At 44.9% G+C, this 25886-nt stretch overlaps 1 protein-coding gene across 1 annotated transcript in view; it reads left to right on the top strand.

The window, feature by feature from the left end:
- The window catches only part of LRRK2 (leucine rich repeat kinase 2), a 253679-nt gene that overhangs the window by 56248 nt on the left and 171545 nt on the right, over positions 1–25886 (top strand). Inside the window, 6 exon segments of the mRNA XM_033958543.1 lie at positions 8905–9011; positions 16246–16375; positions 18263–18387; positions 18602–18735; positions 21851–21995; positions 25576–25715. Of these exon segments, the coding sequence (XP_033814434.1) occupies positions 8905–9011; positions 16246–16375; positions 18263–18387; positions 18602–18735; positions 21851–21995; positions 25576–25715 (781 nt within the window).

Below are 25886 nucleotides of genomic sequence, written 5' to 3'. Positions count from 1 at the left end.
CAGCTTTTAAAATTTTTTTTAAATTTTAATCGAGCAGATATTTTGCGTGTATTACACATGCAAAATAACTGCTCGGTTAAAATAAAAAAAGCCCACACCCGAAGTGCCGCCTTCCTCCCCAAACCCCTAAAAAAAGCTCCTCGCGCTTATGTCCTCCCGCACCTGATGCCCCGACAACACAAGGCAGGAGGGAAGCCAACTCCCTCCTGCCATCTTAAACGCCACCTGGCCCGGCCCACCTCCCTCCCTGTAGTAAGCCGTCCGGCTGGCCTGGCCTAGCCCACCCCCCTCCCTGTACATTTAAAATTGTTAGGAGCAGGAGGGGTGACCAGTCCCTCCTGCTCCTGAGGCCTCTTCTGGAGCAGGAGGAAGCCCAAAGTCCTCCTTCTCCTGCCGCGATAATGGCTTTAGGCCACGCCCTGATGCATCATCTGATGCATGGGGAGGGGTCTAAGACACTGATTGGCTAAGGCGCCTTGGGCTCCTTCATTGGGAGGGGCCTGTGGCACCTCAGCCAATCAGGGACTTCCTTAGGGAGGAGTCTAAGGAAGTCCTTGATTGGCCATTGTTTTGGCGGGAGAGGGCAGCACGAGCCGCGATTTATTTATTTTTTTAATTTTAACTTTTTTACATAGGCCAGGGAGCCCATGGTTTTAACCCGTGGGTTAAAAGCTTGGGCTCGCAGTGCGGGGAAGGGCAGGAGAGGTTTGAGGCAGCAGAGAGCAGGGTCGGTAGAGAGCAGGGCAGAGAGCAGGGCTGGAGCTGGAGAGTCAAAAAGACGTTTTCGACTGGTCTCCAGATCGGGAAATTTGTTTAGTGAATCGCATCCCTACCTACTTTTCATACAGTTCCCCTCATTTGCATGCATGGATTGGAAACGGATCACAGGAGAGGTTAGTGAATCAGGTCGGAGGGAAATTTGGTCGCTAAGGGGCCGCAAACCGATCGGTACATGATCAGTTTGCTTAGTGAATCTAGCCCTAAGGTTGGTTGTGTTGCCCTAACGCAGTGATAATCAGGTTACCCCTTGTTATATAGTAAATAAATGCAAAGCCATGCAAATGCAGTTTATTACTATATAAATACTACTGTATAAATCAGTCTGCAGTATGTACTGGGTACACATTGCAAGCCACAATGTAGCTGTTAAAATATCAGTTGCCCCAGGCTGAAAGCCCCTTTTTAACCTCCCCCTAACAAGGACATCCACCTTTTGCCATCCCAGCCAGACTTCCCCAGCCCAAATGGGACCCCCTAATGACTGATAACCCCCCCCCCCTCAATCACCTGCTTTGTCCTTCACCAGGGTTTTGTCTTCTATTCTAAAACTGTGGTTCTAGTGCTTGCAAAGTGGCACAGAAGCATTCTTTTTGCCATGGGGGTCAGCAAACTGTGGTATTTATTTACTGCAGGCTGATGACTCCTGTGGAAAATCAAGCCTGCCTTTTACCATACCTTGATAACTCCCCCCCATCTTTCATGTTATAACATACGTTTATCCCAGGACAAGCAGGCAACATATTCTCACATGTGGGTGACGTCATCTACGGAGCCCCAGCGCGGACAGCTTTTCAAGCAAACTTGATTGAAGTTTCAAGCTTGCTATGCAGCACCACGCATGTGCATGCCTTCCTGCCCACTAGAGGGCGCATCCTCACCTCGTGGTCCTCAGTTCTGTTTTTTCCGCGGAGCCAGAAGTCCTGTGGAATTTGTGCTCCGTGCCTTTTGCCTTCTGACACCACGGCTGGGTTTGTTTTCTCGGTCGCTGTGCTTGATTTATTATTTTTGTTCGTTCGTGTTTTTGAAATCGTAAAAAAAAAAAAAAAAGTTTTTCGTTCCAGCTCTGGGGGCTCCCGGTGGCCGCGGCTGCGGCCGCGGGACCTTGCTTGTTCCCGGCCGTTTTTCGTGTTCATGTTCCGTCCTTTGACGGGCTTTAAAAAGTGCACCCGGTGCGATCGGCTGCTTTCCATCACCGATCCACACCGGTGGTGCCTTGTTTGCCTGGATGCGGATCACCCGACTGATTCCTGCACTCGCTGCTCGACTTTTCAGCCCCGAGCACTCCGCCGCCGGCGTGCCCACATGGCGGAGCTCTTTAGTGTTGACCCTGCGGCGGGGAAGGCCTCGATGTTGGCCTCGGCCTCGGCCCCGGCTTAGACCTCGGCCTCGACTCCCTCGACCTCGCCGCGGAGGCCTTCTTCGTCGAAGCCTGCGTTCTCAACCCCGAAGTCAACTGTGGGTAAGTCCTCACTTCTTTCTTCTGCTCCAGGGTCTTCGAAGAAGCCATCCTCGGGCTCCTCGACGGGGGCGGGAGGGTCGTCCTCGGCCCTGCCCCGGGCGTCGAAATTGGGTGCTCCACGGGAATACTCCTCACCGAGGTCGCCCTCTAGAGAGCACCCGCCATCTTCGGACATGTCATCTATGATGGCTATCCCTGTCTTCCAGGACATGCTCCGAGCGCTTATTGCCTCGGAGCTGTCCTGCGCCATGGCCCACCTGCAGTCGTCCTTGACCGTAGGCTCGACCTCGGCTCCGATTTCGGCTCCAGTGGTGGTCCCGGCCTCGACCCTGACCTTGACCCCCGGCGGTGGACCAGCCTGTGCAGAGTGTGCGACCTCGGGACAAGGTGCGCCGGGTTCGCAGTATTTCTTCCTCTTCGTCGAAGTCCTCCCGCGGGTCCTCGCCCTCGGGTCGGCCTCGGGCGAAGCACCGGTCCCGGAAGCCCAAGCGCCCTCGGGGGTCTCCGCGGAGGCGCGGTCGCTCCTCGCCGACCCGGGAGGCTCAGCGACTAGGGGTTTCGGAACTCCGCCTTGATAATCCGAGGCTTCTGCATTCCCCTGTATGGAAAGGATCCAGGGACTCCTCCCCGAGGAGGAGGGGGCGGACCTCGGTGCCTCGTACCCCGGGGACTTCCCCGAGGGGCTCCTTGGGTTGTCGGAGATCTCAGACTCCGACGAAGTCCCTTGGTGCAGCTTCCTGGGGTTCGGAGTCTGGCACCGGGCGGGAACCCAGATACTCCCGGGAGGCTTCTCCGTCCTTCATGGCGGCAAGGGCCTCTCGCTCCTCTTCCCCACCCTCGAGGCCCTCTTCATTCTCGAGGTTTGTGGTGGACATGGGGAAAGCCTTGGTCCTCGACCTGTTTTTGGGGTCTCAATATACGAAGGACTTTTTGGAGGAGCAGGATTTGCCCTCTCCTCAGCGGGAAGCTCCGCGTTTGCCTTTGCACAAGATCCTTCATTATACGTTCTTGCGCAATTTGGAGTCCCCTTATGAGGTCACGGCTGTCCCTTCGAAAATGGAATCGAAGTACCGCACGGTGCCCTGCAAGGGCTTCGAGAAGGCGCAGTTGTCCCACCAATCTTTGCTGGTGGAATCCTCGTTGAAAAAATCTCAACCTTATCGCATCTCTGCAGCGGTTCCGCCCGGGCTTGAGGGGCGGACGTTAGATAAGTTTGGGTGCCGCCTCTACCACAATTCTATGATGGCCAACAGAGTTCTCAACTACGCTTTCGCCTTTTCTTCTTATCTGCGTCGCTTAGTCAAGTCTATGCCCCGTTATCACGGGATCCTGCCTGACTCCCATAAGGGGGACTTTAGTGAGCTCATGGATACTTTGTCCCAGCTGCGTCTCTTTCTTTTTCATGCAGTCTACGACGCCTTTGAGTTGTCGTCCTGGGTCTCCGCCTTTGCCGTGGCCATGCGCCATCTTGCGTGGCTGCGCATTGTTGATATGGACCTGAATCTACAAGAACGCCTGGCAAATTTGCCGTGCGTGGGGTCGGAACTATTTGATGAGTCCCTGGAAGCGGCTACCAAGCGCCTGTCCGATCATGAGCGCTCTTTTGCCTCGTTGGTCCGTCCAAAGGCCAAAGTGGCCACTCCGAGGCCTTACTGACCTCCCCCGTGGCGCTACCCACAAAAGTCCTACTATTACTGCTTTCCGTAAGCATCTCGAGGGTAGGCCTCTCTCTCTTCATCCTCTGGTTACTTGTTTCATGAGAGGTCTTTTGAATGTTCATCCTCCTATGAAACCTCCTCCGGTGGTTTGGGATCTTAATGTGGTTTTGGCTCAACTGATGAAACCTCCTTTTGAGCCTCTTGCCAAATCGCATCTTAAGTTTCTCACTTGGAAGGTGATTTTTCTGCTTGAACTCACCTCCGCTAGGCGGGTTAGTGAGTTGCAAGCTTTGGTTGCGGATCCTCCTTTTACTGTGTTCCATCATGACAAGGTGGTTCTTCGCACCCATCCAAAATTTTTACCTAAGGTTGTGTCTGATTTCCACCTCAATCAGTCCATTGTTCTTCCGGTGTTTTTTCCGAAGCCCCACTCTCATCCTGGCGAGGTGGCGCTTCACACGCTTGACTGTAAGAGGGCGTTGGCCTTTATCTTCAGCGCACTAAGTCTCATCGGAGGGTTCCTCAATTGTTTTTGTCCTTCGATCCTAATCGGTTGGGACATCCTGTTTCCAAGCGCACCTTGTCCAACTGGTTAGCTGCTTGTATCTCTTTTTGCTTCGCTCAGGCTGGTCTCACGCTCCATGGTCGAGTCACGGGGCATAAGATCCGGGCTATGGCAGCTTCTGTGGCTTTCCTCCGGTCTACGCCAGTCGAGGACATCTGTAAGGCTGCCACTTGGTCTTCGGTTCATACTTTCACCTCCCATTACTGTCTGGATACGTTGTCCAGAAGCGACGGCCGGTTTGGCCAGTCGGTTTTGCATAACCTGTTTTCCTAAATTGCTATCCTCCCACCTACCCTTTTTTGGTTGGCTTGGAGGTCACCCACATGTGAGAATATGCTGCCTGCTTGTCCTGGGATAAAGCACAGTTACTTACCGTAACAGGTGTTATCCAGGGACAGCAGGCAGATATTCTCACAACCCGCCCTCCTCCCCGGGGATGGCTTCTTTGCTGGCTATGGAACTGAGGACCACGAGGTGAGGATGCGCCCTCTAGTGGGCAGGAAGAGATGCACATGCGTGGTGCAGCATAGCAAGCTTGAAACTTCAATCAAGTTTGCTTGAAAAGCTGTCCGCGCTGGGGCTCCGTAGATGACGTCACCCACATGTGAGAATATCTGCCTGCTGTCCCTGGATAACACTTGTTATGGTAAGTAACTGTGCTGTCTGTTGCCTAATATTGAAGTATAACCATGGTCTGTAATTTCCCCAGCATGTTACATTTAATCATTTGACAGCTTGTATAATTGTACAAATAAGTATGCCAAATTGCATATCTTGCTGTTTCCTGTGTACAAACACAGAGCTTACCCTGTTTTGGGTGCTTTTTTTTTTGTGTGTGTGGGGGGGGGATCACTTCCTGTTGCCCTGTGTAAATGGTTAAACTACATCCTGTTCTTGAATCATTTGACATATTTTTATTTTCTGCCTATTTTCCCTGCTTCCTTTTTTATGAGCACATAATATTGTAAATTGTTTCACTGTTTTGGTATCCTTTATTTACAGCCTTCTAATAGTTGTAGCCTGAGTGAGTCATCTTTAATCTCATTTTCTGTAGTTTCCTCATTATTACCACTTCCACATTTTATATTTAATATTGAAAGACTTTCATTAATCCTCTTCCAAATATTGTATTATGGGCCTCATTCATGGAAAAGGGTTATTTTATAATAGGCCACAGTAGAGGTAGTAGAATAAGTAAATATGACAAATATGGTAGAGGGTAGGGAGACATGCATGGAGAAGAGAGAGAGAGAAATGTTGGACATAGGGTAGAGGGCAGGGAGTGATGGTTCATGGGGAGAAAGAAATGGTGCTCATGATAATGGAGAGGAGAAAGAAAGAGATGCTGCATGGAGGGGAATAGAGAGGTTTAATCCAGGGCACATCAGGGAGAGAGAGTGAGAGATGGTAGACAGTGGGAAAGAAACAAAATTGTTAGATATGGCAGTGGAAGGGATGGTACAGACATGGAAGATGGATGGTGAGCATGGAGAAAGAAGAAAATGTCAAATGGGCAGGAGACCCTGGCGAGCGAGTTAACAGAAACTAGAGCCTGGGACCAACATAATTTGAATAATAAAATGACCAGACAACAAAAGGTAGACAAAATAATTTTATTTTCTATTTTGTGATTACAATATGTCAGATTTAAAATGTGTATCCTGCCAGAGCTGGTGTTTATACAGTGTGAGCTTGGACCTAACAGAGAGAGGAAGTCTTTTTTGTTTATACAGCGAGTGTGAGCTTGGACCTAGCAGAGAGAGAAAGCCTTTTTTGTTTATTTTGTTTACACTACATCGCCGGCATGGGGCTGGGGTGGGTGAAGAGGCTACAAAATAAATCCGCCAGAGTGTTTGAAAAAAAAAAAAAAAGTCCTGTTGGGCAGGAAAAGTGAATTGAATGTTACCAGTGGTGTGCCTCAAGGTTCTGTTCTTTAGGCCTGTTCTTTGTTTTTTTTTAATGTTCAAAAATTTTTATTAATATTTAGAGAAGTACAAGAGCAGGAAAGTACTAGAACAAATTTTTATAAATGATATTGCTGAAGGGTTGTTCGGTAAGATTTGCCTCTTTGACTTCCTTGGCCTATTGCTAGCATTCCTTTGTTTACTAAATTGCTAGAGGGTCTGGTTAATTTGGAACTGAATACCTATTTAGATAAGTTTAATTTATTACATGATAACCAGTCAGGTTTTCAGTCGGGTTTCAGTACTGAAATAGTCATGGCTTCCCTGTTAGATTATCTCCACACATTATTTAGTCAGGGTACAAGTGCTTTGATTTTGCAACTTGCTTTAAGTAGCGCTTTTGATCTGGTTGACCATACTATTTTAACTGACTGCTTAGAATCTATTGGTATTTCGGAAAATGTCTGAACTGGTTCCGAGGTTTCCTGGGCAGTAGATCATACCAAGTAATTCTAAGGTCGTGAATCAAGTCTGTCAGTGCGGCTCTGAAGGTGCCACACATTCGTATGGAGGCTGGTCAGTCATAGCGGCAGTGGGAATTCCTCACTTCCCTCGACTTGGTTCCATGTTCTTGACCAGCATTTCCAGTTCTCGGTGCTCCCTTTGGCCTAGCATTGGCACCTTGCATCTTTTACCAAGGTGATTGTGGTAGTTTCAGCGCACCTCCACAAGGCTGGGATCCAAATGCACCTGTATTTGGACATTTGGCTTATCAGAGCTTTGTTCAAGGAGGAAGGTAAACAAGCAGTTTTGAGAGTGGTACAACTCCTCAAGACTTGGGATGAATCGTCAATTTCAAGAAGAGCCAGCTGGAGCCAACTCAGCATCTGAAGTACAGTGGAGTCTTGTTCGACACAGCTTTGGGCAAGGTTTCAAATCTGCTTCTGAAGCCGTCTCCCTTAGCATGGCGCTACTTGCAGGTCTTGGGTTCAGCTCCAGAGGCCATCTCCCATGGCATGGCACTACTTGCAAGTCTTGGGTTCAATGGCGACAGCCATAGAGGTGGTCTCTTGGGCAAGAGCAAACGAGATCCCTCCAGGACTCTCCTGTCTCACTGGTCTCCTCAGATAGACTTACTTCAGCAACCGCTTCCGTGGTTGCCGATAGTGAAGAGCATCATGCAGTGGTGGCTGCAGACTGTTGCTTTCTCCAGGGGCATGCCTCTTTGCATTTCCTCCTGGAAGATATCAACAAGTAATGCCAACTTTTACGGCTATGGGGGTCATTGCACCGGTCACTCAGTGACACTGGCTCAAAGAAGTGGTCCATAAATTGCCTAGAACTCGGAGCCATTCAGCTAGTGCTGCAGGCTCTGGAGAAGTCTCTGGAAGGCAAGGCAGTTAGAGTCCTCTCGGACAATGCAATAGCGATGGCCTATGTCAACAGGCAAGGAAGCACCAGAAGCACCCATTGTGCCTAGAAACTCAACTCCTCTTCCAGTGGGCAGAAGCTGATTTGCAGGCTTTCTCGACTGTGCACTTAGTGGGAAGAGAAAATGTGCAGGCAGACTTTCTCAGTTAGCAGATGCTCGGCCTTGAGGAATATTGTCTGTCTCCTCGGGCGTTCAATGCCATTGTTCAGTGGTGGGGCTTCCATCGATGGATCTGATGGCCTCAGCAGTAAGCACAAAGATGATTTCCTTGTATAGCTGTAGACATGAGCCCAGAGCATCTGAGCATTTACCACAGCAGCAGTATACTGCGGCTTGATGAAAAAGGACCTAAATGTATACATTTTGGTCCTTCGTGTTCTTTGATAAGGAGTGGTCAGTTTTCAGATAACCAATTTTTCTGGTTAAATAGGCATTTGTCCTATATTAATGCCTTCTGAAAAGTTGTCCTTAGAATACATAGGGGTAGATTTATCAAAGGTGTTCTTCATAGGTACAATACAGAAGAAACACTGATAACTACATAGAATTGCTATGTTATGTCAAATTAAATATCCATTTAGACTAGTTTCCTGTATCTGTTAGTGGCCAATCCAGGTCACAAGGACCTGGTAAGATCAGAAAGTGGCAAGATTCCATGCTGCTTTTGCCCAGGGATAAGCAGTGGCTTTCCCCAAGTCTACCTTAATAATTGTTTATGGATTTTCCTTCAGCAATTTGTTCAAACCCCTTTTAGACCCACCTACATTAACTGCTTTTACTATATCCATTAGCAGCAAATTCAAGAGCTTAGTTATGTACTCGGTAAAATAAATATGTTCTCCCGTTTGTTTTAAATTTACTTCTTAGTAATTTCATAGTATCTCCTAGTCTATGATGAACATTTTGAAAGAATGAAACAAATTGATTTATTTTTACCTGTTGTGTTCCACTAATGATTTTATAGACATCTGTTATATCTTCTCTCAATCATCTCTTCTGTGATAAATCAGGCCCATAGTATTTAAATTAAATAACTGACACACTTTATAAAGAAACTGACAAAATTTTATTTGAAAATTCGATATTTGTTATATGTCCTATATAAGGTACCCAATACACAGAGAAGTGATGCTGGCTATATTGAATCACTCTAACTCTAAAGAGGTGTTTCAGGCAGCTGCTAATACATTGGCCACATTGTCAGAACAAGATGGTAAGTTTTTATTTGATTGCATTTGGTGATCCTATGTTTTGCCAAAGAAAACAGAATACATTTGGCAATTATTCTCATTTCTAGATTTTCAGTTGTCTGTACTCTTTCATATTTCTATTAGAACATAAGAACATATTATGTATTGTATGTTCTTTTGCAGTGATTTATCTAATATGACTCAATTTTAGCACGTTTATGTTTATTAGATTTCTTGATATACCATCTTTGTGGGTTGCAACTAAAGTGTTCTAAACCATATAAAATAATAGAGATAACCAGAAAAAAGAAAATGAAGCTCGGAGTAAAATACCAAATTCTAAAAAGGAAATATTAAAGAAGGTAAAAAAAAGGAAAGACTTCCACTGTGTAATCCAGGACTTCAAAAAAAAAAACAATCTGAAAAAGTAAGCTTTCCTTTTTGAAATTTCTTAAAATTATATTCCAATTTTAGGGCTCCTATTACAAAGCCGCGGTAGTGATGCTGCTGAGGTAACTACACAGAAGCCCATTCAATTCCTATGGGTTTTGGTGAATTTACTGTGGCATCATTGCTATCGTGGCTTTGTAAAAAGGGCCCTGAATTAAGTAGGAAGAGAATTGCAGAGAGCAGGGGCCAGGAAGTAAAAGACAGCCAGGGTTGTATCCCTTTAATGATTCACATGATCCCAAATGATACATACAAAATACCAGACACTCCACTCTTCCCCCTCTAATCTGCTTTCTGCACACTTATCCAAAACATGAAGGCAGCAGCAGCAGTGGTGGCAATAGTAGCAGCAGTCAACATAGGACCCTTTGTTTGAGTCGTGTGTTCATATGATCCTAGTACTCTGCATGGATTTCCAGACTAATAGGAAACCTATTCAGGAGGAGGGTTCAGGACCTGTGAATCTTCACTGACTCACAGGGTCACAGTGGAGGTCCTTAAGGAAGGAGAGCAGCCCTGTTTCTATGTTATAAGAACATATGAATACCCTTACTGGGTCAGACCAGTGGTCCATCTAGCCCAGTATCCCGTCTTCACAGTGGCCAATCAAGGTCACAAGTACATGGCAAAAACCCCATCTACTGATCATGTTACCCTATTTGGGGCCTTGATCCACAATTTAGAGCTATAGGATAGCTTGAAGGAGCTTCTATTGTTATATGTGCATGCCAAAACCCAAGAACATAAGATGCACCATACTGGATCAGACCAAAGGCACATCATGCTCGGCATCCTGCTTCTGGAGAAGGATCAATCTTTTGGTGGGCCTGAAGCAAATACATGCATTGAGCCCCTCATAATATAAATACAACTCCCACAAACATGGCCTTTGTGATTCTGACTGCAGAAGAAAATAGGCAGATCAAGAAGCAGGTAACAAACACTGCTTTCTACTCCTGCCAACTTCAGAGGAAAATGCACAGGGTTTAGGAGAACCCATCCTTTGTTCTAATAACAGCTAAATTATTGGGGCAAAAATATGCCATAAGATCAATTGAAATAATCTATGTGAAAGAGCCTTCCCCCTCTAACCTATTGACAGTGACCAATCCAGGACACAAGTACCTGGAAGGATCCTAAAGAGTAGATGCATTCCTTATCACTTACATATCACCAGGCATAAATGGTGGCTTTTTCAAGTCTGCCTGGTTTAATAATGTTTTATGGACTTCCCCTCAGGAGCTTATCCTTTTAACCAGCTATGTTAACTGATTTCACCACATCTTGTAACAAATTTCACAGGCAGGCAAGCAGGAGGCAGGAAAAGAGAAGGAGAGAAAAGTAGAGCAGAGAACAGGAGAGGGGAAGAAGAAGCGACAGAAGGCAGGAGAGAGCAAGGGGCATTGGCGAGAGGTAGCTCCGCCTACCCCCTGACATCCACTGGAGCTCCTCCTTAAAAGGGGAGGGGGCCAACAGAGCTCAGTTAAATAGGCTTGGGCGGGCAGGCAAGCAGGAGGCAGGAAAAGAGAAGGAGAGAAAAGCTGAAGGAGAGAAAAGCAGAGCAGAGAACAGGAGAGGGGGAGAAGGAGCAACAGAAGGCAGAAGAGAGCAAGGGGCTTTGGCGAAAGGTAGCTCCGCCCACCCCCTAACATCATTCACCGGAGCTCCTCCTTAAAAGGGGAAGGGTCAATGGCGCTTAGCTGTTCGGTGTGCATCGAAGGTGAGCGTTAAAGGGCCTTGAGAAGGGATGAGCCACCGCTAAAGGAGAGCAGAAGGAGACCACAGCAGGCACAGAGGACACACAACCAAGCAGACACAGCAGGTACAGAGGGGACACAACCAGGCAGACACAGAGGACACAGCAGGCGCAGAGGACACACAGCCAGGCAGGCGCAGAGGACACAGCAGGCGCAGAGAACACACAACCAGGCAGACACAGCAGATGCAGAGGACACACAACCATGCAGACACAGAGGACACAGCAGGCACATAGGACACACAGCCAGGCAGATACAGCAGGTACAGAGGACACACAACCAGGCAGACACAGAGGATACAGCAAGCGCAGAGTTCACACAGCCAGGCAGGCGCAGAGGACACAGCAGGTGCAGAGGACACACAACCAGGCAGACACAGAGGACACAGCAGGCGCAGAGGACACACAGCCAGGCAGGCGCAGAGGACACAGCAGGCGCAGAGGACACACAACCAGGAAGAAACAGAGGACACAGCAGGCGCAGAGGACACACAACCAGGCAGACATAGCAGACGCAGAGGACACACAACCAGGCAGACACAGAGGACACAGCAGGCACAGAGGACAGCCACAGCAGACACAGAAGACATCCACAGCAGACCGGCAAGCGGACAGCAATGGAAGCAGCGGACAGAAGCAAGATGTTGAGCTACCCAATTTTCTGCACTGTCTGCCATAAGTATGACTACCTCCCCCTGGGAGGCGGTCTTATGTATGCGCTCGATGCGGAGATCTGGAGAGCCTGAAGAAACAAGTCAGACTCCTGGAGGGCAGAATACTGGAACTGGATGCACTTCAAGCAGTGGAGGAGGAAGACAGAGATGCAGAGAACATCAAGACAGAGGACACCATCGAGGAAGAAGTCCGAGAGCTGGAGAAGTTCATAGAGGAGGCATACAGGGAGGCTTGTGGAAAATCACTAGCAACAGTGGAACTGCCGAGATACACCTACAGAGAGTGTGGACCACTCGACGGACAACCACCAGGAAGAAAGAGGTAACACAGCAGCAAGATCTGGAAACAGCAGAGGGGACCCACAAGAAGACAAGTCCAAAGCCAGGATGAGAGAAAATGGATGGGAACGAAGGACACGGACCAACGGCTGAAGAGATGGACATACACCAGGGACACGGACCTTCGGCTGGAGAATCAAGAGAAGATAGAGAGGACAGCAATCGTCATGGGTGACTCCATCATCAGACAAGTCGACAACCACATAGTGGGAGGAAGACTGGATCAGCTGGTGACCTGCCTACCGGGAGCCAAGGTACAAGACATAGTGAGCCACATTGACAGGATCATCGACAGTGTGGAAGAAGATACGGCGGTGATGATCCATGTGGGGACGAACAACATGAGCAACAGGAAATACAACAGGGAAGTACTGAGGGACCAGTTCTGGATGCTAGGAAGGAAGCTGAAGACCAAAACGCAGAGGATAGCTCCTGCTGGTACCCAGGGCCGACGAGAAGAGGCAGATGGAGCTGGGGTGAGGAAGAAGGATTCCACTTTGTGCACAACTGGACGATGTTCTGGGGGAAGAGCAAGCTATTCTGGAAGGACAGATTCCACCTCAGCAGAGACAGAACGAGGCTACTTGCAAGCAACATCAAGAGAGAAGTTGAGAAGTTTTTAAACTAAGAAGAAGGGGAAAGCTGACAGTCGACCGAGAGAGAGAGAGAGTCGATGGTTCGGGAACCGGTATACCCGAAGAATACCGTGCAGGAAGATAGGGGGGAAGACTCACCGGATCACAGGCAAGACAGATCAAAAGGGACACAAGAAGGAAGGAAATGCAAGAAAGGAACAGGCCGCAAACTCAAGTGTACGTACACGAACACAAGGAGTCTAAGAAATAAGATGGGTGAATTAGAAACTTTGGCACAAAAAGATAACGTGGACATCATCGGTATCACAGAAACATGGTGGACTGAGGAAAATGTCTGGGACACTGTGCTTCCAGGATACAAACTATACCACAGAGACAGAGTGGCTCAAAAAGGTGGGGTCATTGCCATGTACATCAAAGAGGGAATTGAATCTACTGGAGAGAACACGCCACAACAGACGGATAAGTTAGAGTCTCTATGGGTTAAAATTCCGGGAACAAATGGACTGGAAACGAAGATCAGCATCTACTACCGACCCCCAGGGTTGTCTGAAGAAATTGATGAAGAAATGATGGACGAGATTAAACACAACTGCAAGGGAGGTAACACAGTTATCATGGGTGACTTCAGCTATCTGGGGATAGACTGGAACCTAGGCACCTCCGGCTGTGCTAGGGAGACCAAGTTCCTGGATGCTGTAGGCGATTGCTTCCTGGAACAACTTGTCAAGGAAAATACAAGAGGAAATGCAATTCTGGACTTAATTCTAAATGGACTGTGAGGATCGGCACAAGGTGTAGAAGTAGAAGGGACGCTGGGAAACAGCGATCACAACATGATACGCTTCGACCTGGACGCAGGGGCGAAACATCGATCCAGAACGATGGCCACGGCACTGAACTTCTGAAAAGGGAATTATGAAGGGATGAGACTCATGATGGGGAAGAAGATTAAGAAGAGGATAAGCACTGTATAAATGCTAGAGCAAGCGTGGTCCCTTTTTAGGGACACAGTCACTGAGGCGCAAAATCTATATATACCGCATATCAACAAGGGATCCAAGAGGACAAAGAACAAGGAACCGGCATGGCTCACTGTAGAGGTGAAGGAAGCGATTAGACAAGAAAACTTCATTTAAGGAATAGAAAAGGTCAAGAACGGACAAAAACTGGAATAAGCACAAACAACATCAACGCAGGTGCCATAAGGCGGTAAAAGGGGCCAAAAGAGACTACGAGGAAAAAATAGCCAAGGAGGCGAAAAACTTCAAGCTGTTCTTTTGATATATTAAGGGGAAATGAACGCAAAGGAAGCAGTGGGACCGCTGGATGAATAGGGAATAAAGGGAGTGCTAAAGGAGGACAAAGCAATCGCCGACAAACTGAACACATTTTTTGCGTATGTATTTACCGAAGAGGATATACACAGCATACCAGAACCCATCAGGCTATATGCTGGAAATGAAGACAGGAAACTGACAGGGTTGATGGTCAGTCTAGAAGAGGTATGCAGGCAGATCAATAGCCGTAAGAGCGTTATATCCCTGGGACCGGTTGGCATCCATCCGAGGGTAATCAAGGAACTGAAAGGGACTATAGCTGAACTGCTTCAACTAATAGCCAATCTGTCGATCAAATCGGGAAAGATTCCGGAAGACTGGAAGGTGGCGAATGTTACGCGGATCTTCAAAAAAGGTTTGAGGGGAGATCAGGAAACTACAGACTGGTGAATCTGACCTCGGTACCGCGAAAGATGGTAGAGGCGCTGATCACCTTGACAGACATGGTCTGATGAGGACCATCCAGCACGGTTTCAGCAAAGGCAGATCTTGTTTGACGAACTTGCTGCACTTCTTCGAGGGAGTAAACAGGCAGATATGAAAAGGGCGACCCAGTTGACATTGTATATCTGGATGTTCAGAAGGCGTTTGACAAGGTTCCACATGAACGACTACTTCGGAAAATTGCGAGCCATGGAATCGAGGGTGAAATACTCACGTGGATTAAAAACTGTCTGGAGCATAGGAAACAGAGAGTGGGGGTAAATGGACAATACTCAGACTGGAAGAGCGTCACCAGTGGGGTGCCGCAGGGCTCGGTGCTTGGACCTGTGCTCTTCAACATCTTTATAAATGATCTGGGCATTGGTACGAAAAATGAGGTGATTAAATTTGCGGACGATACGAAGTTATTCAGAGTAGTGAAGACGCAGGGGGATTGCAAAGATCTGCAACGTGACATAATCAAGCTCGAGAAATGGGCATCGACATGGCAAATGAGGTTCAACATAGATAAGTGTAAAGTGATGCATGTCGGTAACAAAAATCTCATGCACGAATACAGGATGTCCAGGGTGGTACTTGGAGAGACCCCCCCAGGAAAGAGACTTGGGAGTACTGGTGAACAAGATGATGAAACCATCTGCGCAATGCGTGGCGGTGGTGAAAAGGGCAAACAGAATGCTGGGAATGATTAAGAAGGGGATCACGAACAGATTAGAGAGGGTTGTCATGCCGCTGTACCGGGACATGGTGCGCCCTTACCTGGAGTACTGCGTCCAGCACTGGTCACCGTATATGAAGAAGGACACGGTACTACTCGAAAGGGTCCAGAGAAGAGCGACTAAAATGGTTAAGGGGCTGGAGGAGTTGCCGTACATTGAGAGATTGGAGAAACTGGGCCTCTTCTCCCTTGAAAAGAGGAGACTGAGAGGGGACATGATCGAAACATTCAAGATACTGAAGGGAATAGACTTAGTAGATAAAGACAGATTGTTCACCCTCTCCAAGGTAGGGAGAACAAGAGGGCACTCTCTAAAGTTGAAACGTAAGTAAGTTCTTTTTCACCCAGAGAGTGGTAGAAAACTGGAACGCTCTTCCGGAGTTTGTTTAGGGGAAAACACCCTCCAGGGATTCAAGACAAAGTTGGACAAGTTCCTGCTAAACTGGAACGTACGCAGGTGAGGCTGGACTCATTTAGAGCAATGGTCTTTGACCTGGGGGCTACCGCATGAGCGGACTGCTGGGCACAATGGACCACTGGTCTGACCCAGCAGCGGCAATTCTTATGTTCACAGTTTTGTACATTCAGTGAAAAATATACTTTTTTTTTTCTTTTTATTGAACCCTACACCTACACCTACATTAGCACCTATATTCATAAGTTTTGACATTTCCAGCAGTCTGCTCCTAGTTTGCAGAGGCCACCATCTGGAGTGAGCAGTCCATCTCCTGTTCTTAATGAGTTTATAATTTCAATAAACTGCAATGAATTATTCATATATTTGTGTGCTAAAGCCTTGCCATTAGTACGTTATCCTTAAATAAAATGATCAACTGATAACATGATACTGTGCAACCAGTTATGTTTGAATTTTCTTCGAATTTAAAAATTACATAGTTGTATATTTGTTTACTGGAATAATAGTAATTTCATTTTATAGTAAACATTAGGAGCATTTTATTGGCAAAAGGAATTCATATGAACGTACTTGAAATAATGAAGAAACATCCAAGCTCGCCAGAGGTTGCTGAAAGTACCTGCAAGATACTTAATCATCTTTTCAAAGGAAGGTAATGAGGCTAGGAGTAAGATTATCAAAATATTACCTAAATTATTCATCAATTCATTCAACATCCCTGCAGATGGTGATGTCTGTTTTTATAAAGCTGTGATAAAATCACCTGGATTTATTGGAACTGGAGATTTTACAGTTACATTTGGATTAAGTTAAGGCTGTTTTGACAGGGCAGTGGGCACCTTTTATTCATATATGGTGGGACTGTCCAGTGTTGATTCCTTGCTGGACAGCAGTGGCTCGGTCTCTGTTACAGTTGCTGGGGTTCACAGTCCCTGTTATTCCTCAAAGCTGTTTATTGGGGTTGTCTAATAATTATGGGACCAGATGGCAAACCCGATTATTGAGAATGGGGCTGGCAGCAATCAAATGTCTCATAGCTGCATATTGGAAACAGTCCCTGGTGCCTGATTTGAGTGAATAGAGAGTGAAAATATCTCTGTTGGGGAAAATAGAACTATATGTGGCTAAACGCAGAGGTTTCTATATGCAATTGGTACATACCTGGACTGTTCTTACTCAGAAATTGGCTATTTAGGTGGGAGGTGTGTGGGGGGGGGGGAGACATTGATCCTAATGTAAACTACATGCTTCAGTGGGGGAGAGGAGGGGTACTGTTCTGTCGTTTCAGAAGATAATGTTGTTATTGCATTTTCAGAAGAGCAATACTGTGTTACAAATGTTGTGTTTTGAGCTGTTTATTTGTTTGAAAATCCAATAAAAACTTAAATATTAAAAAAAGTTAAGGCTGTTTGTTTTAGAAATTGAAAAGGCAGTATATTTCACCAAACTGCAAACTTGAGGTGGTAATTCTATAAAGAAAGTACCAAGATTTAGGCATCAGGAATGCAGATAAAGAATGAGAATGCGGTCATATGCATGTGTATGTATTGTAGGGGTGATCCATAAATCTGCCTACAGTATTCTATTCTGTAAAATGGTGCCTAAATACGATGGTGCATATTTTGAGGGTGGGTGTTCACGTTTCTGGGGCACAAATTTATGTTCTTAGATTATAGAATACTATAATCTGTGAAAATTATTTTGTGATTCCAGATCCAGATATACCCTTGAGTCAGATTTGACTTTTGGCTACCATACAATGAGGAACCCCCTCCCCCTTGCTTATGGTTTTCTTGACATGATGTGGTTTGCCACTGCCTCCCAAAGAATGGAGGGTTAAGTGACTCACCCAAGTCCATAAGGAGCTGCTGTGGGATTTGAACCCGCTGCTCTAACCAATATATTACTTCTCTATTCTGTAGCTGAAGTGACTGCACCTTAATTTTATTTTATTTTTTATAATTTCTTTATTCATTTTTAAACTTACTTCAAGTGTACAGTAAATATCAACCAAATATGATACAACATCACTTGAAAAATTTTCAATATCATACACCAAGAAGATTTAACCCCATACCCCTCCCAAATTCATATACAACTAATATATACCACATAAAAATAATATCTTACGACAATCAACTATATATTATTATTTTTTTTTTTTTTTTTGCACCTTAATTTTAGGCATTTGTTTGACATGTTATGTTGATATTCTATAAAGAACAATAAATACATATTTTTGTTTATAGAAAAGACTACAAGTAGGCACTGTGTTGGAGCCCCTTTATAAAATTTCCCTCAGAGTGTCTATATTTAGTTTGGAGATTGGGTGAGGGGAGAGCAATTTATATTTTTACAGATCTATCAGGGTAACTCCTTAGTTATCTGGCTAGATCATCGTCCTCTTAGGCTTTTAAAAAAAACAATTTATGCAAGATTTATTGTGAGGAAAACCTCTGTGAACAAATAGTATCTGTTAAATTCCAAATGGCTTGAACTAATAATGTATTAATAAATTGACAAATTTTATCTTTTGTAGTACACTTAACCTGGATGTATTGACGGTAGCATTATCAGGAATTATAAATTGTATGAAGCGATATGAAAATGTTCATTCTGTAATGCTGGAAGCATTGCGAGTCATGTTACATTTTGCAGTTACTGGTAAGTATTGTAATACTCACAATACTCACGTTACCCCTCTCCTAAAGTCACTTAATTGGCTTCCCATCCGTTTCCGAATATAATTCAGACTCCTCCTACTGACCTACAAATTCATTCAGCTACCACGGTTTAGTAAAAGAGGAGCTAAATTTGCTGACTTTTCTATTGTTTTAAAATGATTTCTTTTTCAATATTTCTTTTTCTATGGTTTTAGATTCATATATACAACAAAAAACTGGTTCATTGAAATCTCCAGAAGAGGCTTGTTTACATGTCACTTTGAAAGTTATCAAGAACCAATGTTTATTAGAAGGAGCTCATATTTTAGTTTTAAATACACTGAATAAGGTAAGTGTAAAAATAATCTTCTTTGGCATATATCTTGTTTCTTTGTTGAAGAATTTCGTACATATAAATCCATTTGCTAACAAACTTCAGAGTAGCACTCATCGAGCTATGTGAATTAGGTTTACATATGTCATAGAGGGATCTTATAACATAAAATAAGGGTCTAGCCTCCTCTTCTATTAAACTGCGCTAGCAGTGTTTAGCGCAGAGATCCACGCTGAATGGCCCGTGCTACTTCCGACGCTCATAGGAACTCTATGAGCGTCGGGAGCAGCGCGGGCTATGCAGCGTGGCTCCCCGCACTAGAAACTGCTAGTGCAGTTTAATAGAAGAGGCCCTTAGACTTCTTCTTGGCCTGCTCTTTATTATCTTATTGTCTTTGCTGTTCTCTCATGGTGGAGTTCTTTTCTACTTTTTCTCTCTTGTTAGTGGAGTTCTTTTCTACCTTTCTTTTAATTATTATAAACTGCTTTGCTGCTGCCTATTGGTTTTAAAGAGTGATAAATTAAAACAAAATAAACCATAAACCATATTTGGAACTTGGGTTTAGTCCAGAGGGCTTGGTCCTCCCTTCCTCTCAATCCCTGCAGAGTAGTATCTCTTGGGTCTTGGAGCAGAGATTGCTCTCTTTTGGCAATTTTAAAGGAAAGCATAACTCTGTGCCCAACATTCTCTCGCCCTTTTAAGAACAATGGTTTGTTTTTGTTTTTTTTTTTTTGGCTGAATCGGTCTTTCAGTCTTTCAATGATAAATCAGTTGTCAGTCACCTTTGAAATGTTTGTAAGTGCTGAGGTCCTTTAAAATTTCAAAATAGATCTTTCTTGATATTGTAAGCCGCATTGGTCTTCAAGCCATCGAGTCCAGGAGGAGTTGAGGAGAGGATTGCCTTGGGCCATACCAGCAAGAGCTGGCAAGTCCCAGAGGGCTGGCTAACCCTCTTGATAGAGCACAAGAGCTTTTATAGGTAGAGTTAGACTGGCTTTCAGAGGATACCGGTAGGGTAGTGCCCTTGCCTCCATTGTTCCCCTTTTGGAACTGTCTCAGTGTGGAATGCAGGTCTTGAGGTTCAACACCTTAGGTGTATGAGTTTTGAGAGCTGCACATAAAACGGAGAGCAAAAACTTCACATAACATATGCTATCGGTCTAATTATTATAGATAGGCAAGAACCTCATATGCCAGGCACTGAGTATTCATGTCTTTGCTGGGGTTATGCATCAAATCATTGGTCTGATTAAAAAAACAAACAAACCTGTTTAACTTATCTTCATTCAAAAACTGTGCATATCATTTGAAAATTCAATAGAAAGGAAACACTTAGCTTCTTTGCCCAACAGCTCAACTGTTTCACAACATTGTTGCCTCAGGGGTTAGTGTTCCTTAAACTCATTCACAATTCATTAGACCAGTGGTTCCCAACCCTGTCCTGGAGGAACACCAGGCCAATTGGGTTTTCAGGCTAGCCCTAATGAATATGCATGAAGCAAATTTGCATGCCTATCACTTCCATCATATGCAAATCTCTCTCATGCATATTCATTAGGGCTAGCCTGAAAACCCGATTGGCCTGGTGTTCCTCCAGGACAGGGTTGGGAATCACTGCATTAGACTACACAATCGATCATTATGTTAGTAATAGTTATCAAATCTTCAATGATAATCTACAAAATTCAAAATTATGTTATGAACTTTTATTTTAAAAAGATAAAGCTATTGACTTGCTAAGTTCATTAATAATAGACTCGCATTCTTAAGCCGATATGCTTCCTCTGCACCAAGCAGCTTATATAATGAAACAAAAATGGCGCTCAGTATTTAATTAAAATGCCATCAAAACTGAACCTATCAAAAAGGCTGTAAGCGATCTAAACATTTTCATTGGCTTTTGAATGTTTTCAATAAGAAAACCATATTGAGAACGCAGTAAGCATCTGAGTGCTTAAGCCTGTTGATAGATTCTAGATTTCTTTAATACTAGAACTTGCTTGTTCATACATGAATCATATATGAGACAACTTCACAGACCCCTGATGCATTTGGCCGAAACACTGGAAGTGTTGGATCTTCGTAAATAAAGAATATTATAGTCTCAGTTCTGTAGACCTGTATAATAATAATAATAATAATTTTATTTCTTATATACCGCTAAATCCGTTAGGTTCGAAGCGGTTTACATAGAAATATATATTGAGGAAACAATAAAAATAGGATAAATAAAGAAAAGGTACTTAGAAATTCCCTTACTGTCCCGAAGACTCACAATCTAACTAAAGTACCTATGAAAAAAAACCAAAAAATAAAGACAGAGATAGAACAGGAAAGAAACATCCCAACAAGAAAACATTGATCTCATTACGGCCATATTCTTTTAAAGCAAGTGTACATCCCAGCAATAATAAAGTGGGTAAAGTAAATTAAATTAAAATTATTTGAATTAAAACTAAATATAAATTAATTAAAAGAGAATATATGGACTTTATAAGTATGTAAGAAAGGAATAACGATAGAAATGAATAGAAGGAAAAAAACAAAAAACCGTTAGACAATGGAATTCTAATGAAAATTTAAAATAAAGATGTAAAACAAAATAAATAAGAAACAGTATAATAAGTGATATTTTAAACACGATGTTATAAGAGTCAGGATGGTCTCATTTTCACTTCAGTCAGACCACCATTCTCAGCGTCTCTAGTCCATCAGCCGTTTTATCCGATCAACCGCCATTATCATCCTCAGCACACAACTACAGGTCACCACCTCCGATGCAAAAGAAACCTCCCTCAGTCTCCTCAACGGTCACATAAGCATTGACTTCAGTATCCTTATCTTTGATATAAGATACTGAGATGCTGAAGACAGCACCAGCCCCCTTTAAAAGAGAGTGATGTCAGCTCTGAGCTGGGTTGTTTTTTTCTGGCTCCATTTGTTGGTAGGGGGCCATAATTCACTCATCTTGACTGGTCTGGTAGGAGGGAAAGGATGGAAAATTAACAAGTAAGCCCTTATTTCTCTTTACTGTTCACTGAAAAATAAGTGTCCTAGGTCTTTTATTTTACATTTCTGTGTTTCCATTGACTTTTAATAAGCAGTACATCTTGCTCATTTATTTTTTCAGTTCCTTGGAAATCCTGCAATTCAGGAATGTGGATTAAAAATCCTTTGCTCCATAGCTGAGTGTTCCGGTGCTCCAGATTTGATATTACAACAAGGTGGTACAGATACTGTACTTCATACTCTGCAGATGTATCCAGATGATCCAGGTATCCAGAAATTAGGGTGTCAGGTCAAAACCGCGGAAGACAAAGGCGTGCGCCGACAACTGAGCGCAGCGCGGAGGCGCGTGCCGAAGAAAATAACAGTTTTTAGGGGCTCCAACAGGGGTGTAAGGGGGGGAATCCCCCACTTTACTTTATACAGATCGCGCCGCGTTGTGGGGGCATTGTGGGGGGTTTGGGGGGTTGTAACCCCCCACATTTTACTGAAAACTTCACTTTTTCCCTAAAAACAGGGAAAAAGTTAAGTTTACAGTATAATGAGGGGGGTTACAACCCCCCAACCACCCACAATGCCGCCGCGATCTGTATTAAGTAAAGTGGGGGGGGCTCCCCAACAAAACCCCCCATCGGAGCCCCTAAAAACTGTCATTTTCTTTGGCGCGTGCCTCCGTCTTGCGCTCAGTTGTCGGCGCGCGCCTTTGTCTTCCGCGGTTTTGTCTATGAACCGAAATTAGTCATCCCTATTGTGTTAAGATTGCTGTTCCATATTTTAGTGCTGAAGCAATACATGAAGTTGTGTAAAATTAGAGGGGGGGAGGGGAAGATGCACAAGGTCAGATGAAATGTATGAAACATTTCTGGAAATATTACATGTATTTAGATTGGGTGGGTGTAAGAACTAAGGCCCCGATTCACTAAAGTCAGGTTTAGCTACGATCGCTGCTAACTGACTCGATTCACAAAATGGCCCGCCGGGTGTTTTTCCCCTCGATTGCCCATTTTCCAATCTGGCCATTCAAATTTAGTAAAACCCCATGCAAAATATCCAAGTGATTGATTCACTTACATTTGCTTGGCTATTTTGCATCGAGTTTTACAATCCTAAAACCTGACTGCTGTAGACCTGTCGGTAATTGTGTTACTGACAGGTGTGCTGTGTTTTGGGTTTTTTTTTTTTAATGGCACAGATATTTTGCCCTCCTGTCGTCAAACCAACCCCGTGTTTGGGGGGGGGGGATTCTGTAACCGGCGTTGTTTATGAGAGACGCCGGTTAGAAAATCCTACTTTTAGATGAAGGATTGGCCCCTCCTTCACCTAAAAGGTCTTGTTTTGGGCATTTGAGACTTGGGTGATTTTTTGGTTGGGAATGTGTTTTAAGGTTAGATGTAGTGGTGGTCTGAGCAATTAAACTGCTGAACGTAGAGGTAGGCCATTCTCAAAAAAAACCCTCATTTTGGATGTTTTTTTGAGAATGGACATTTCTCTGCTGCCTACTTTCTGCGTCTAGGGACTTAGGCCAAAAGGGGACTTAGACCTTTTTTTTATTATGCCTCTCCATGTATTTTATGAACTGCTTAGGTTTAAGCGGGTAATAAACTTTTAAATAAATAAAATTATCCTATATAATAAAACCCTAAGCGCATGTGCACTTAGGGTTTTGTGTTCCCTGCCGCCATGATATGTGATCTGTGGCCGTGTTCCATTTTAGAACCCGGCTGCAGGGAACACTCTGGCACTCCCTTCCTCCCGCCCTCACTCACCAACCGCTGCTGCTGGAGGAAGCGCAGGCAAGCTCTCTCCCAGCGGCGCCAGAGCCGCATCATCGCCGCCGCTGCCCAGTACCGCATCAACTGCCCAGTCCCGCTGCCGACGCCGCTCTTCAAAGGAGCCTGGTGAGAATACCGGCCGCCTGTGGCAAACTTTGCAGGCCGCTCAGCACCTCAGTAGCACGTCTCCTCTGACGTACGCGATCGCATCAGAGGGAACTTGCTACTGAAGTGCATAGCGGCCTGCGAGGTTCGCTACAGCTGGCCGCTATCCTCACCAGGCTGCAAACGAACATGCTGGACAGGGAGAGCACGAAAGAGGTGCTGATGGACGGGGGAGCAGGGAAGAGGGACAGGGGGAATACGGAAGAGGTGCTGATGGATGGGGGAACAGGAAAGAGGGACAGGGGGAGCACGGAAGAGGTGCTGATGGACCGGGGGGAAGGGAAGAGGGACAGGGGGAGCACAAAAGAGGTGCCGATGAACTGGGGAGCAGGAAAGAGGGACAGGGGGAGCATGAAAGAGGTGCTGATGGACCGCGGAGCGGGGAACAGGGACAGGGGGAGCATGGAAGAGGTGCTGATGGACCGGGGGGAAGGGAAGAGAAGAGGGACAGGGGGAGCACAAAAGAGGTGCCGATGGACTGGGGAGCAGGGAAGAGGGATAGGGGAGCACAGAAGATGTGCTGATAGACGGGGGAACAGAAAAAAGGGACAGGGGGAGCACGGAAGAGGTGCTGATGGACAGGGGGGAAGGGAAGAGGGACAGGGGAAGCACAAAAGAGGTGCCAATGGACTAGGGAGCAGAAAAGAGGGACAGGGGGAGCATGGAAGAGGTGCTGATGGACAGGGGAACAGCTAAGAGGGACAGGGGGAGCATGAAAGAGGTGCTGATGGACCGGGGAGCGGGGAAGAGGGACAGGGGGAGCATGGAAGAGGTGCTGATGGACCGGGGGAAGGGAAGAGGGACAGGGGGAGCACAGAAGAGGTGCTGCTGGACACAGGGGACATAAAAGGAAGGGAGTAGGGCTACTGCTGGACAGGGGGAGGAAAAAGAGACAGAAAGAAAGACAGACAGAAAGCAGCCAAGGAGAGAGAGAGAGAAAGACAGACAGACACATCTATGCTAGTACCCGTTAATATAACGGGCTTAAAGACTAGTATTAAGAATAATTGATTGCAGTTCAACAACATTCAGTATTTCCAAAACTAATGATAATTTCCTTATTCCTTTAATATAATAGGCAGTTACTTAGCTTAAAGAAGCTCCTGGTTCCTCCAACCATAGAATCACTATTTCATATCATTGCAATTCTGATTCATTGGAGTATCTTACACATTTATAATGTTGAGGCAGTGTAGATTTTGAAAGGAATAATGGATAGAGACTAGTTAGTATGCTGTCTTTTTGTAGTTACACAACCACATTCAAAGCGGTTTACATTCAAATACTTGAACGTTTTCCCTATCTGTCCCGGTGAGCTCACAATCTATCTAATGTACCTGGGGCAGTGGAAGATTAAGTGATTTGCCCTGAGTCACATGGAGAAGTGCGGAGTTTGAACCCACAACCTCAGAGATGCCTTTTTAGGCGTAATTTGAATATGGTTAGAGCAATGGTTCTCAAGCCAGTCCCAGTCCCTGCATACAATGGAGGCAATATATAAAATCTATCTCATGCGTATTATGGATATTCTAAAAACCTGACTGGATGTGTATGTGTCAAGAACTAGGTTGAGAAGTTCTGGATGAGAGGAAGCATTATACCCCCATTCAGAAAGTGTATTCAGGAATTCTGTGCATCAAGTTTGAAAGCATGGTATAAAGATTTGGCAACAGAGAGAGGAGCACTGATAAGAGCAAGCATTATTGGATGATTGCCCTGTGATTCTGGAACAGTCTGAGCTTTTCTCACTAACAATTTTTTTTCTTAACCTTATTTAATTCAGCAGTACTATTTAATACAAAAATATCAGAGGTTCTCGTATATAGCATGATTAAATTATCCACAGAATAGAATCATGCTGGACTGTACTAAAATTCCAGGACAATTTTTAACATCTGCAATATTCTTTCAGGAATTCAGTGCCTTGGTTTGAGCTTGCTAGGATTTTTGGTGACTAGAAAGAATTTATGTAAAGAAACCATGCAGCTCCTGTCCTCATTCCTGGTTTCCACTTTACAACGCTATAAAGACGTTATTGAAGTACAAAAGCATGTATGTACATTTTCTATTTGTTTATACTGAAATATAATGTGGTCCCGAGTGGTCTGGTTAATATGCAGTAGATCAGCTTTAAATTTTATTTTGCATGTACAATTTTGAAATTTCATAGGTTATGTGCAAGTATTTAATTTCTTGTAACATTTGGGAAAGGAAAATTTCTAC

The sequence above is a fragment of the Geotrypetes seraphini genome, chromosome 9, assembly GCF_902459505.1.
Source record: "Geotrypetes seraphini chromosome 9, aGeoSer1.1, whole genome shotgun sequence".
NCBI lineage: Eukaryota > Metazoa > Chordata > Amphibia > Gymnophiona > Dermophiidae > Geotrypetes > Geotrypetes seraphini.
The sequence above is the reverse complement of the archived record's forward strand: the minus strand, read 5'-3'. Positions and strand labels throughout refer to the sequence as shown.